The sequence below is a fragment of the Hippocampus comes genome, unplaced genomic scaffold (assembly GCF_001891065.2).
Source record: "Hippocampus comes isolate QL1 unplaced genomic scaffold, H_comes_QL1_v1.1 scaffold27, whole genome shotgun sequence".
In the NCBI taxonomy this organism is placed as follows: Eukaryota; Metazoa; Chordata; class Actinopteri; order Syngnathiformes; family Syngnathidae; genus Hippocampus; species Hippocampus comes.
This window is the reverse complement of record NW_017805145.1, coordinates 501,074-515,472: the sequence shown is the minus strand read 5'-3', so window position 1 is coordinate 515,472 and position 14,399 is coordinate 501,074. Positions and strand designations below refer to the sequence as shown.

At 43.8% G+C, this 14,399-nt stretch overlaps 1 protein-coding gene across 2 annotated transcripts; it reads left to right on the top strand.

Annotated features, from left to right (window-relative positions):
• Positions 1–760: 760 nt before the first annotated feature.
• On the top strand, positions 761–12,926 carry tnfsf11 (TNF superfamily member 11). Of its 2 annotated transcripts, none has more exons than XM_019867732.1 (4): positions 761–1,167; positions 5,556–5,591; positions 10,524–10,650; positions 11,621–12,926. In XM_019867732.1, the coding sequence occupies exons 1-4, from the start codon at positions 967–969 to the stop codon at positions 12,052–12,054; spliced, it is 798 nt and encodes a 265-aa protein (XP_019723291.1). In that variant the 5' UTR covers positions 761–966; the 3' UTR covers positions 12,055–12,926. The 2 variants fall into 2 exon arrangements, with proteins under 2 accessions (XP_019723291.1, XP_019723290.1); XM_019867731.1 differs by having other exon boundaries at positions 11,618–12,926.
• The last annotated feature ends 1,473 nt before the right edge of the window (positions 12,927–14,399 follow it).

Sequence of the window (14,399 nt, the reverse complement as noted above, 5' to 3'; positions counted from 1 at the left end):
ACCTTAAGCCCTTCTACAACTCGGTGGTGTCTTCGGCCATCCATTATGGCATTGTCTGCTGGTCAGGCAGCATCTCGGCCCGGGACGGAAAGAGACTGGAGCGACTGGTCAGGAGGGCCACTTCTGTCCTGGGCTGCTCCCTAGACACTCAGGAGGAGGTGGGCAACAGGAGGATGCGAGCTAAGCTAAAAGCTATAATGGACAGTCCCTCCCACCCCCTCCAGCCCGCCCTGACAGCACTAGGTAGCTGCTTCAGCCAGAGACTGTTACACCCGCCCTGCACGAAGGAGAGATACCGCCGCTCGTTCCTACCGACTGCTGTCAGGCTGCTGAATAAAAAAATAAAATGATGCGAAAAACAATTGTAAATAGCACAGTCACCTTATCTATATCTATGTTGCACGTAATTGAACGGTGTACATTGAAACTGTAACATTTATTTTGTGAATGCAAACACTTTGTTTTTCTTCTTTCTTCTTTCTACCCACAATCTTGCTGCCGTAGACTGTTAATTTCCCCAGTGTGGGACAAATAAAGAATATCTTAATGCCTGGATTTGTTGCTGATTGCTCGAAGGAGAAATGTAGATGTGCAGCCAAGTTTGGAAAACTCTAAATTGAAATCAGCTTTTGACATGACATAACTAGCAGGTTGCAAAAGCGTGGGGGTAAAACCGGTGGGGGGTGTGGACAAGCGAAGGTGGGTCACGTGTTCCTGTGGTTGCGATAAGGACTGGCGCACCTCCTGCAGCGCTCTCACTCACTCACTCACTCACTCAGCTCCATCTGGACTTATAGCACCCGCCTCACCAGTGGGACAGGAGCAGGGGGAGTTTTACTTCACACTCTCTTACTCTGCTTCTGCCCACCCACTTTACCACTGACACACTCAACTCGCTCACACACTCTCCCACCGCTTCACTTCAGCGCGTCCACTGAGTCCCATCTGCACGCACGCACGGGGAGCATGGCAGCAGCCCATGGCGAGTACAGAGGCTACCTGCGCACGACCGTGGATGTTGAGGCCGGCCACCACCGCCTCCAGCCGGCGGCCGGCTCGGAGCACTCGCACCGGCCGCTTCTGTTCGGCACCCTGGTGGTCATGGGATTGCTCCAGGTGGCCTCCAGCGTGGCCATCCTGATGCACCTGACCGGCTATTTGCAGCAGGTAAGGAGCTGCTTTTTTTCTTTTCTTCTTTTTAGTTGTTTTCTTGTCTTTTGTGTTAAGCGTTGATTTGCCCAATTTAATAATGCCCTAAAATCTGCAAAGTTAGAAAGAAAGCGGCATGCTTTGAGCTAGCGCTCATCCGAAGTACTTGAACCATAAATGACTTAAAAAGAAGTTGTGCGCAAAAATCGCGTCAAAGCCAGGTTACACAGGCGGGTCAAGTGGGCTTTGTTCTCAGAATTTTTCCACGGAACTTGAATAATTAAATAAAAATATGATACCCGGCATATCGTCTTGCACAACGCAGATGTTTCCACTCGACTGTGCACATCCGCTGTTATTTGTGATTAATATATGCAAGATAAGCACCGCAGTATAAACAACAGTTTTCTCAAGATTCGAAAGGACTCGAGATGTTCCAACACGTAAAGTGCAACAACAACAAAAAAGAATCAAGGGGGGAGATCACAATCAAAATAGTCTGCACGCCTCGTTTGTTTTTGTCAGGTCATTATGAAAACCCCTCTCTTCACTTACAATAATATTTACATTGTGCCACGATTGGCTTTTTTGGAGACTTTGTGGTGGTTTTTGGGGAGTTGGATGATGGTCGTGTCAAGACAAGCCAAAAGGGAGCAGACCACATTTGGGCTGTGTCAGGGTGCTTTGGGTTCACCTGGAAAGCATCCGGAGGACTTTCTGCTGGTCTCTCGCTCTCAGTATGTTTATGGAATGATATGCTTTCACTTCGCCTTATGCATAAACACTTTGCAGAGTGCCTTTAAAAAAAACAACCTCACTCAAGTTGTGCATATTATACTGGATACTAAAATAGGTGAGCATGGTTGCATTTCATATTCTAGCGTACTTTGTACTGACTTTATAAATAAGTAGGTCTACAGACATCTTTTAGTCTTCTTGTAGATAATGTAACAGGATAGGCTATGTGCATCAAGCGCACTGTATATGTGTTACTTAAACACAAGTGTATACAGCTTATTGTAAAATAGACCCTCACTATATCAGTGTTCATCGGCCCAGCCCCTGCTATATCTAGATTTTCAGAAGTACAACATTTTTTTTCTATTTTTTTTTTCAGAATTTACAGTTGCACAACTCCAGTGTTAAATAGTTGGCTTGAAAAACATTCTATTGAAATGGTTACTAGACTAATGGGTCAGATTTAGAGAGATTTAAGATTGAAGCATGCATGCTGTACACCTTATTTGGACAACAACATGCACGAGTTTTCTTTTAGTTTTCTCAAAGTGATGTGCAATTTGTCTCCACTTTCTTGAGAGCAAGTAAGGACAAGTGCTCAAGATTACTTCAAAAGTGTGTTTTGATGTGGTTAACCATTTAGTGCAGTAGTTCTTAACCTTGTTAGATGTACCGAACCCAACCAGTTCATATGCACAATCATCGAACCCTTCATGAGTGAAAAATAAAAATATGATTTTTGACAAATTCAAGACATGAAAAACGCGTTTATTAAAAATAGAAAAATGTAAATAAAATTTCAAGACATACATTTTTTAAATTGTGCATAAAATGAACAAAATAAATGTTCATGCAGTTTCAAGAAGTGTTCCTTCAGTTTTGCCAGTGCGAGACAAGAGTTGCTCAATTTGGCATGACAAATCATGCAGATAGGACGCTGAGTCCCATCACGGTCCGTGATGCATATTAATCCATGTTGTACATATTCGTCCGACCACTTTCTCTTTTTTTTTTTTTTTGCTCGACATTGTGAGCATCTACTAAATTTTTTTTCTTTCTTAAAATCACACGACATGCTATCATGACAGTCACACGTTGACTACTGAGCAAACTAAATTTTCCACTGCACTGATTGGGCAAGCAATGTAATGTGATCATCTGCTGCCAGTGACGGCCAAGCGGGCGTGTCATAACTAATTGACATGTTGAGTCGGGTGTGTCTTAACCTCCATGGCAGAATCTCCGTCGAGCCCCTGAGACCGATTCACCGAATCCCGAGGCTTCAATCGAACCCAGGTTAAGAACCACTGGGTTAGTGTGTGGATTTTTTTTCTTCTTTTAATAGTTGGCTTTTCACCCAGTCCTATCTGGAATGTATCCCCTGAGATAAATGAGGGTTCACTGTATGTATTTTTAATGTACTGTACTCTATATTGGTGATACTGACAAATATAGGGGCGGTCCACAATGTGTATTTAAATCAAGTAAATGGAGAAGTCTTTGTATATAAGCTATAACTCCTACTTGGACCAAATTGTGCTTGGGTATGCTGAAAAGTATGAGAAAGAGGCGGGTCTACTGGCAAGATTTGGTACTTCATGAACAAATACCGGTTCTAAAATATTCACAACAATGGAACCACTGGCTCCAAGTCAGAGGCAAATTGGCAGGAGATCCTCAGGGTTATAAGTAAAGTGTAAAAAAAAAAAAAAGAGGTTCCAAAGTCCAATAGAGACAAAATTGTCTGACAATACATTATGGACAAAACAAATAGTAAAGACTCAACACACTGGCACAGTCGGCATCATAAACAAATATTATGGTCACAGAATTCAAACATCTATCACGGCCTGTGTGTGAAGACGAGTGGAATTGAAAGTGAGACCGTTTCATTTAGTAACCAGGAAGAGTTAAGACATTGGTTTAATTTTGCGGAAACAGTATTGACTTCGCCTAACATGAGCCTCAAGGCTAAATAGTGGTTAGCATGCTGTGGTTTAGCTACCGTTCTGGCAATCAAAGAATCCCACGTTTCTGATGAAATATAACACTTAGGCAACAATCAATCACTTTCCACTACAAGATAAATATATGTATATATTTTGTAACTCTTTTACTAAAAAGTACCGAACTAAAATGTAAATGCTGAAAATGGAGCGAGGTACAGTGCATACTATGTGTCACGTGTTGCAAGTGGTCAAACCTTACCTTCAAAGTGTTTCTCTGAAACGGTTGACGACTAATTTAATAGTGACACTTTTTTGGAACATCTGTGCAGTGCTATTATTACTACATTCAAAGTGGCATGTTTCATCAATCAGTGTTATTTTTTTAATGGCTGTGCTTTAAGTCAACATTTATATCCATCCATCCATTTTCCAATCTGCTTTATCCTGACATGTGGGTGCCGAAGTCTATCCCAGGTGTCTTCGGGCAGTAGGCAGGGGACACCCCGAACTGGTTGCCAACCAATTGGAGGGCACCCAGAAACGAACAACCATCCACGCTTATACTCACACCTCGGGATAATTTAGAGTGTTCCATTAACCTGCTATGCATGTTTTTGGAATGTGGGAGGAAACCGGAGTACCCGGAGAAAACCCACGCAGGCACGGGGAGAACATGCAAACTCCACACAGGAAGGTCCGGAGCCGGGATCCAACCCACAACCTCTGTACTGTGAGGTCGATGGGCTAACCACTGGACCACCGGGCCGACTAAACATTTATAGTGACTTATTTATTAGTCGGGCAAATTTCTTGTGTTTTCATGTACTTGGCCAATAAAGATGATTACGACTCTGATTCTGACTAGTCGAGTAATCGGTTTAACCCCATCATTTTGAATGAACACATGTTCTCATCACGGCTGGGGTTGGCCCTTTAAATGGCAACATAGCTCAGTCTGCAAAGACTTGCTTTAGGCTTTCTGAGGCTCACAGGTTCATGACCTGCTGTTAACCACCATATGGAATTTGGGACTGGTTGGTGGAGAAGACGTCTGACATCCCTATTAAAGAAATAGGAGTATACTTATTGCATACACTTGGCATTTCTACTTGAACTGAAGATACTTTGTTTTCATAAGCATGCTATTTGTTGCTGGGTGTCGGCCAGCGGAGCGAGAAGAGTGACTGTGTTTAATTTAACTGGTTTGGAATGGATTTGGAATAACAGTCAGCGCGAGACACTTCCTTGAGGAGGAGCTTTGGCAGAGGAGTGCGCGGTCTTTGTTAAGATGATGACAAGGGGTGCATGCTTGCATGAGTCAGGAAACGTGCGAGGAACGTAGTCTGGCACTGGACCATCATGCGCCTTCAACACCTGCACGACTATCCCAGCGATCTTGGAGCCAAGCGCGGGAATGATCCTCTGATCATTCCCATCAACATTTTTTTTTCCCTCCCCTCGTTTTATGCAAGCCTGAAGGTCTTGTTGACACAATCGCATAAGAAGAACCACGTTACAAATCACTTTGACTTTTAAGCCTGCTACTTGGGAATGCTGATTGAACTTTGGAAAATAACCCCACACACACACCAAAGCAGCCTGGACTTCCTTTGCGTTTTAAGGCGTAATCTTACCAAATGTCAACAATGTGCTTCCATAGCACCTTTTCTGAGATGGTGTGATGATGCACTGACCTCTGTCCTGTCATCTTGTCTCCAGGTAGATCTGACCACTGCTCCACGTCAACCCATTGAGGTGAGTGTAACTCTTCATGTATGCTCATTTGAACCCTTTCAGGGACAGCAGTTACTACAGTGGACAGCTTATCATGTTATCACATTACAGGGTGCAGGAAAGGGTTAAAGAACATACTGCATGGTAGCCAGTGTTAAAGCGACTGATGGTAGTACAATCTTGAACTTTAAATATACCAAAACAACAGATGGCATTATACTGGAACACGAATGGGTGCTTTAGCCCATCAAAAACTTGAAAAAAAGCCTTTTGGGAAAAGAAATAATCAAAAGAACATTTGCCCAAAAAACGAAATTAATGATCAAGAAGGCAATTTTAAACATGCAAAGAGAAGGTTCATATTGTCATTAAGAATAAAGGACCCCCCCCCACACACACACAAAAAAATTGAAAATGAATGATGCTTCTCTCATGTTAGAATTCACATGCTGTTTCTTTTGAAGATCTATAAGCATTCAAGGTAAATCCGTTCATCTGAAGACAAGACTGACAGTTTCAGTGACGTGGTTAAGTCGTTAAAAGCTGAAACAATCTGGAAATTTATGGCTATTATTTTATTATGAAAGCGCCTGTGGCTGGGCAAAATATTTTTATTACATGATGCGCATACAAAGTGTCACTAAGGATTATGATGTCAACAAATCGCAACACAGAGTGAATGGAAAATCAAGATCACAGACCCAGTCTTGCAGTTAGACTTCGAACTCCCAACTGCACACCACCATTGAATTTGAACTCTGCTGCCAACCAAAACAGCAGCACTTACCGAGAAAAGTGTTGTGAAGTCTCTCAGCTGAATTAGCAGGTATGATACAGTATACAGAGACCGTGTCTTGACTGAAAATTATTTTTCCAGTAGACTCTGAGACTCAGGCTCCAGAATATCCATCCATCCATCCATCCATTTTCCGATCCGCTTATGCTCACAAGGGTTGCGGGGGTGTGCTGGAGCCTATCCCAGCCGTCTTCGGGCAGTAGGCGGGGGACACCCTGAACCGGTTGCCAGCCAATCGCAGGGCACATAGAGACAAACAACCATCCATGCTCACACTCACAACTCGGGACAATTTAGAGCAGTCAATCAGCCTGCCGTGCATGTTTTTGGAAAGTGGGAGGAAACCGGAGTGCAAACCCACACAGGCCCGGCCGGGGAGAACATGCAAATTCCACACAGGGAGGCCGGAGCTGGAATTGAACCCGGTACCTCTGCACTGTGACTTGACGCACTAACCACTGGACCACCAGGCCGCCGGCTCCAGAATAGTCTTATTTTATTTCATTTTCAACTCTACATTTATCAATGCACCCATCCATTCATTTTCAACACCACATATCCTGAAGAGGGTCACGGGGAGTTGCTGGAGCCTGTCCCAGCTGACTTCGGGCGGAATGCAGACTTCACCCTGAACAGTTCGCCAGTGTATTTGGCCTCTATTTTTATTGCCATATCAAGCTGAGGAAAATATAAAAAAAAACATTGCTGATCCATCCAGCTACCCATTTTCTGTTGTCCGTTTCCTTAAATGGGTCAAACACTCACACTCACATTCAAACCTATGAACAATTTAGAATCAATAATTCAGGAGGATGCCAAGCTTTAAACCTGCCGCCTCTCAACTCTCAACTGTCTAGTATGAGGCCACTCAGAGCCGTTGGTGAGTGATTGGTGGAGGTGTATCTCCAAGTGATGGATTATTGTGCGTATTGCATTTCAGTGTTTACCGTTAGTTTAATTTATTGAGGCCCTCAGGCAAAGTTCTGTTCGTCCAAGAATATGATGAGATTGTGCTTGCGCACATACAATAGAGTGAATACTGATAAGACAGCGAATACTGAATATCCACCCTCAGGAGGATTTTAGGGTTCTTCTTTCTCTACTTGGTTCTTTAAATGTGCTTTGTGATTAAAAACATAGCAGGAAGTTTTGGCTCGAGGAATCTGTTTCGGATTTCCGATGAAGGGGAATGAGCCAATGCAACCGTGCCGATTCCCATGACTGTAACACTTGGCCCATGTTGTGCTTAAGGACCTTCATCAGACTGATGTGGTGGGCGGATTTTTGAACCCTTTTGTTGAGGGACAGGACATGCAGGCAGGGCCTACGCTGAGCTCTTCTAATGTAATTACTCTCAGTGCAAATATGTTCAATAAGATTATAAGTGACATTAATGCTGACTGATTGATCGAGAATGCCAAGCGCAGCTCTGAGCATGTGCCATCACGCTCACCTCATTTGTCATGTCTTCTATGTAGCAACACCCGCTGCAGGGTTCTGGAACTGGGACCATCTTATTCATTTATCTTCTGCTTCAGCTTATTCAGGGGTTACCACAGCAAATCATCCTCTCCCATCTCTTTGTCTTCTCTCAATCTTCTGCTCCAAGTTAAGCTGTCTTCAAGTCTTCCCTGTCACATCCATAAAGCGTCTCTTTGGTCTGCATCCTACCGGGCGGCTCCCTTTCCAGCATCCTTCCAAAGACTGATGCATCCATGTCCCTGTCCTGCACGTGGCCAAAGCTTCTCCATCTGGCCTCTCGAGTCTGTGCTCCCTAAACTTCCATTCTATGCTGTCCCACTAATGAGCTCATTCTGGATCTTGAGCATCCCTCTCACTCGCAAGGAGAATCTCGGCTTCCTCAAATCAGCCACCTTCAGCTCTGTCCACCGTCTTCTTGACGTTGTTTACATAATCTCTCTACTGTACTATAAACCTTTCATTTCACTTTAGCTGGTGCTCTTCTGTCCCCATTACCCCTGGCATTTTTGTCCACCCGCTCTATCCTTCCCTGTATGCTCTCTTTCTCTCGCTCTCTCTCTTAGAAATGTACACTCAGGTTCTTGACTGCAAATATTAAAACAAATCTATAACTCTTAAGATAAATGAAACCAATTTTGATCGCTGCAGTTGTCTTCTTTAGGGCTGAACCAACCCTCAGGCACCAACCATCTGTCAGCAAGGAAGCCCTTCTTTCTTTCCTGTCTCTTGAGCCTTCATAATGTTTTCACACTTTGTACATAATGCCGTTGGGCTCGGGCCTATCTGAGAAAAGTATTCACCTCCTGTCAGCTCAGTTCCTCGGCTTGAAGTGGGTGGATGGTTCGTCTGGTTTTATGGGCTTCTCAAGGTCTCCAAACGCATCCTCCTCCCTTCTGCGGTCACTATGTATTTGGAGGTGCCTCCTTCCTTCCTTCCTTCCTTCCTTGTCTGCAACTTCCCAGATCATCTGCTGCAGTGTATTTTTAACCGATATTTAACTGCATTTTGAGTGAAGTTTGGCCATTCCTTCAGCCATCGTTTTCTGTCCCAGTAGTGACATTCTGCTCTCTTGGGTTGTCTTCTGATGCTTCACGAAAAGCCTCCATCACGCTCCACAGAATTTCCCCTAACTACTGCTTCTTCAGATGTCCGTTTTTCTTTGCTTTGGCTTTTGGCTTTGTGATCAGCACCTAGACTCCAGATGATCAATGCCATGGCTTGGAACATCTTGCCCAAATTGTCTGGCAAGGTTGTCTCTCGCACTTGGTCTACATTGTGGAAGACCATCTCCCTCTCATTCATTGCCCCCTGCGGCTGTCCAGTTCTTTCAATCCCTTTATGCCACCCGAGCGCAGTCGTTCTGTCCACGTTGTAAAAAAGATTTTTTTTTAAAAAGCAAAACAGTGATGGTCGCTGAACTGGGGTATCTAGAATTACACTGTCGTCTCCGTTTGACATCCAACGTTTAGTGCAACGTTACTGAAGTTTACCTGACGAGTTCCATTTACACATCAAAAAAGCATTTTTTGGGGGGGAGGGCATCATATTGGGAGAGACACTTTATTTGCGAGAAATTGAGAAAGAACTTTCTCATGCACACACACGCACGCACGCACGCGCGCGCGCGCACGCACGCACGCACACACACACACACACACACACACACACACACACACACACACACACACACACACACACACACACACACTTTTTCATAACTTTCCTTTTTTTCTGGTTCCACTTCCTGGCTCAGGATCAGCATACCTGAGATATCTGTGATAAGATACACAAATCATCAACAAGTTAAAATGGAGCGATTAACCATTCAGAGTGTAATGGTGTATTGTTATGCATCCTTATTAAAGTCAGTTACCAAGATTATCAAAGATGGTACAGGATGATTTTTCAATGACTTAACGTAATGTCCTCAGTTCATACACTACGCTGCAAGTAGTAGTAGTTTCACTGTTTCATACATATTCATGCAATTTTACTCCCACATTTATGAAAGATAAGCGGCACCCTGTTTGGGTAAGTCTCTGACTAAAGCGTCAAATCAGATGGTTATTGAATTGGTGATCCACAACAAAAGAGGAAGAAGAAGAAAATTCATCTTTGTTTGTCATGTAAACACACACGTATGAATCTTAACCTCTGCATTTGACACGGTCGGTTAAGCTGCAACTCATTACACTTGCGTGATTGTTCACGATTTCAGTCCTTAGTATTTTTTTTTCAGTTAATTCATTCTTATATAATGATTGCATTATACATTATTTAATTTGGGCAGAAAAATTCCCTCTTGGTTGGTTCGCTAATATCGAAAACATTTCTCCTTATCAGCAGTCAGAAGTGTAGCAACAAGACGATTTTGAAGTGATGTTGATGTAAAAGGGTGTAAATATTGTTGCTTTCAAGCCAGCTGTGAGTTGGCGGTAACTGTTTACTTGCTTGGAAACCATGTTTGGACTGAATGAGACAGTGTGTGTGCGCGCACTCTGTCTCGACTGCCGTCAAGTACACACAGTTAAAGACTTGCCCATTATTTCAAATGACAGCTGTGGTGAAACATATAATGTGTTTATTACTGGTGTTTTGGGGTTGGTTTGTCATTTTGAACATTTTCCCCTGCCCTTTTGTCACAATTTGTCATCTCGTTCAACTCTTTGCGGCAGCAAGTACAGACGGAGCCGGTGCTAAATGCGCTGAAAGCCACGAAGAAGAACCGACGCTTCAAGAACCAGAAGGAGAATCTGCCCTCCGCCCACCTTCCCATCAAGGTGCATCAACAGTTGGCGAAGCGTAAGTCTTCTTCACTCTATATAAGTGCATGCAACTCGTGACTCGTTTTTAGCCGCAAAACATCCAATCTTGGTATTTTGTGGCGAAAGAAAAAAATCACTTTCAAATGGTCTCAGTTGGTGTTTTGTGCCCGTGAAATTGTTTTTTTTTTCTTTTGTTTTTTTTTTACTTGCACTGCAACAACAGATACCTAATAATTAAACAGACTTGCTTGAACAAGAGAGAGAAAACAGAATGTGAAAGTAGAGTAGAGTAGCGGAAGTAAGCCAAGTAGTAATACTCAAAGGCCTTCACGTGCTCACAGTTGACAAATATTAACAACATCCCTGACCTTAGACCCCAGGAGGTCAAGGAAAAGCAAAAAAAAAAAAAAAAAAAAACCACCTGGGGAAAAATGAGAAACCTTGAGACGGTGCTGCAGATGGGGGAATCCTTCTTTCACGATGACCAGCCTGCAATGGATGTGTTTCGGCCAAAAAGAAACATTTTACACAACAACATAGTCTTGTCATAGTTTCATTCCTACCACATGCTTTCAACTTATAACTTACCGGTATTAATCATTCAAGCTTACACACTTTACACTTTTTAACACGTGGTAAATGGATGTGTCCAAACTGAAAGCGTCAAATCGACAGAAAATACTGTACATTATGGTTATGCCTGTGTGCATGCATGCCTTTAAGAGGCGGGGGCTAGTGCGGTCGTCTGTGACGTCGGCAAGTCAGGATGGGGGCAAGAGCTGCGTGCTCTGAGTGCGTTTGTGTTGCACCAATGTCTCGACGTTCGTTAAATGGCTAAAAAGTGCATCGGTGACCGTGGCTCTCCTTTACCACATGCAAGGGCTTTTTAGTTAAAACTGAAAAAAAAACCCAATGTGATATACTTGCGACGCAAATGTTGAACCGCCATATAGCAAGGGACCCCATACGTTAAATGTAGCCTAAATCGATCTCTTTCATTGCAGCAGGTGAACCGAGTGCTGTCCCCATCGACTGGGACGAGGTGCACGGGTACCGTCACAGGATGGACTACCAGAAGGGCAAATTGCTAGTCGTCAAGTCGGGCTTCTACTACGTCTATGCCAAAACCTGCTTTCGCTACTACGAGTACCGCGGGGATGGAGACCAAGGCGGCGGGGCTTCCATGGACGTGAGCAATACGCAGCTCATCCAGTACGTGTACCACGAGCGCATCAAGCAGAACAGCAAAGCGGACCTGTTGATGAAGACGGGCAGCACCATGCGCTGGGACAACTCCAGCTACAACATGTACTGCGCCCAGCAGGGCAGAGGCCTGTGGCTGCAGCAAGGGGACGCCTTGTACGTCACCGTGTCCAACGCGTGGATGCTGGACCCCGATGGAGTGGGGACTTACTTTGGGGCCATTAAGTTGGGTAACTGAAAATGTTCAGACTTGGGACGCCGCCATGCTACTGAAGTGACCCCCAAAGAGCCCCTGATATTGTGCATTTCATAGTTTCATCACATTGCTTTTTTCCTGACACAGACAAAACCACACTCGACTCGGCCCAATGTAGCGCTGGATTCTTTTAGGGTGTGTGTGTGTGTGTGTGTGTGTGTGTGTGTGTGTGTGGAGGGGTGTGTGTGTGCGTGCGTGTGTGTTTTAAACTCATGTTATTCATTAAGATCACATTTTAGTGTGCCGTTTGTTTTTTTTGCACTGATGAGACAAACAAAGGACGCAAAGCGAGGAGTTATTGGAAAAGGAGCTCCGCATCACCATGGAAATACTGAAGCTGAGGCAGCATCTGTTTGCATTTTAACATCAGTGGGACAAAAATATTGCTCAGACTCAGCTGGCGGTGTTTTCTAGACAAAAAATGTTTTGGATGGTGCGATCGACGCGGGGCCAGACGAGGTGCCTTCATGACTGCTATGTTTACGTGCAAATCATTGACCCCACCAAAGATGTGCCTAAATTATTCCATTTTGTTCTTGCAATGCCTTGAGTCCCAACAACATCCATTTCGTGTCAGTCCCAAAACAAGCAATGTGCTAAGTGGAGCTACCGTACCACAGAAAGCATGTCAACCGCCGTGGTGTCAATTTCACCCTCACTGACCCAAACATTCCCACCATTGCTCATTAAGATGCGGGTGTGCTGGAGCCTTTCCCGAGATGTGCAGTGCCAGTCATTCACAAGGCACATTTAGGCAAACAATTTTGCACCTATTGTTCACACCTAGGGCGGCCCGGTGGTCCAGTGTTTAGCGCGTCGACCTCACAGTGCAGAGGTACCGGGTTCAATACCAGCTCCGGCCTCCCTGTGTGGAGTTTGCATGTTCTTCCCAGGCCTGCGTGGGTTTTCTCCGGGTACTCTGGTTTCCTGCCACATTCCAAAAACATGCATGGAAGAATGATTGAACACTCAAAATTGTTCCGAGGTGCGAGTGTGAGCGCGGATGGTTGTTCGTCTCTGTGTGCCCTGCAATTGGCTGGGAACCGGTTCAGGGTGTTCCCTGCTTACTGCCCGAAGACAGCTGGGATAGGCTCCAGAACCTCCTGCAACCCTTGTGAGGATAAAGCGGATCGGAAAATGAATGAATCAATGAATAAAGCCATCTTCCTGTGTGGAGTTTGCATGTTCTCCCCGGGCCTGCGTGGGTTTTCTCCGGGTACTCCGGTTTCCTCCCACATTCCAAATACATGCATGGTAGGCTGACTGGACACTCTAAATTGTCCCTAGGTGTGAGTGTGAGCGTGGATGGTCCTCCAAGCAGCAAATGCACCTTATCAATTTATACCATGGTTAATGTTTTTGTCCGTGTGGCATCATCTGCTTGGAATTGGGACAGTGAGGTTCATGTAAACATAGTCAGTCCCTTATTCTAAATCACAACTCTGACTCTGGCTTAGTTTATTTTTATTCACACAGCCAGTTCAACATATAGCGTCCCAAATGCGCTCCGATTATATCATGCCGACATTTTTGACTGCATTTCGACAAATAACGTAGTTGTTTTTTTGCGTGTGACGATCAACAAGCGATGCAGATAGCTGGACTGTCTGTTCTTGAATGACACGAAAAGACTCTTTGAAAAGGAGGAACCAAATTGACTTTGGTTTGTCTTTAACTTATTTTTTTCCCCTCGGTTTTCATTTGGCTCTCCGGTGAGGTAAATGGGAATATGCACTATTTATTTATTAGCTATAGAAGTACAGAGGCAGGTCATTGTTCAAGTGACTTTTCAGCTGTAAAACAAAAAAGGAAAAAAAAGAAAAGTAATGTATATTTTATGTCGACAACATTCATTATGCAGCACTTAGGAAATAGTAGGCACGCTTTTTGTTTTATGAAAAACACAGGGGCTTCAGCTCTAATTCCATATTTATGTATCTCTCTTGACAATTGTGTGTGCACTCTTCTAACTGAAAGCAATATAGATTTATTGTTTATTCCGCAAGATAGTAGCATACCTGATTTCAGCTGATAATTTGTTTTTTTGTCAGTGTGATTTTTTTTTTTAATTGATATTTGTGTATGTTTAAATAAATAAAAAAATACTACTTTTGTAATTAAGTTTCATGGTGTATTGAAGTGAGATGCGGGCATGGTTCCGAGTTCAACGTCCTTTCTACATTCACCGGGCACTTTATTGCAAAAACATGTGAGTAAAAAGAACAAAATCGATATGATCAGAAAATAATTTGAAAGTGAGATGGACCCCAATCAAATTTTGAGACGTTCTCAATTGAATTTCATTGTAATAGAAAAACTCCACAGAG

What these genes read in the sequence shown, in the direction of transcription:
- tnfsf11 (XM_019867731.1), top strand. Translation starts at nt 967, where the DNA reads ATGGCAGCAGCCCATGGCGAGTACAGAGGCTACCTGCGCACGACCGTG. An exon ending in TGACCGGCTATTTGCAGCAG is followed by an intron (nt 1,168 to 5,555) that starts GTAAGGAGCTGC and finishes TCTTGTCTCCAG; the next exon opens with GTAGATCTGACCACTGCTCC. An exon ending in GCATCAACAGTTGGCGAAGC is followed by an intron (nt 10,651 to 11,617) that starts GTAAGTCTTCTT and finishes CTTTCATTGCAG; the next exon opens with CAGGTGAACCGAGTGCTGTC.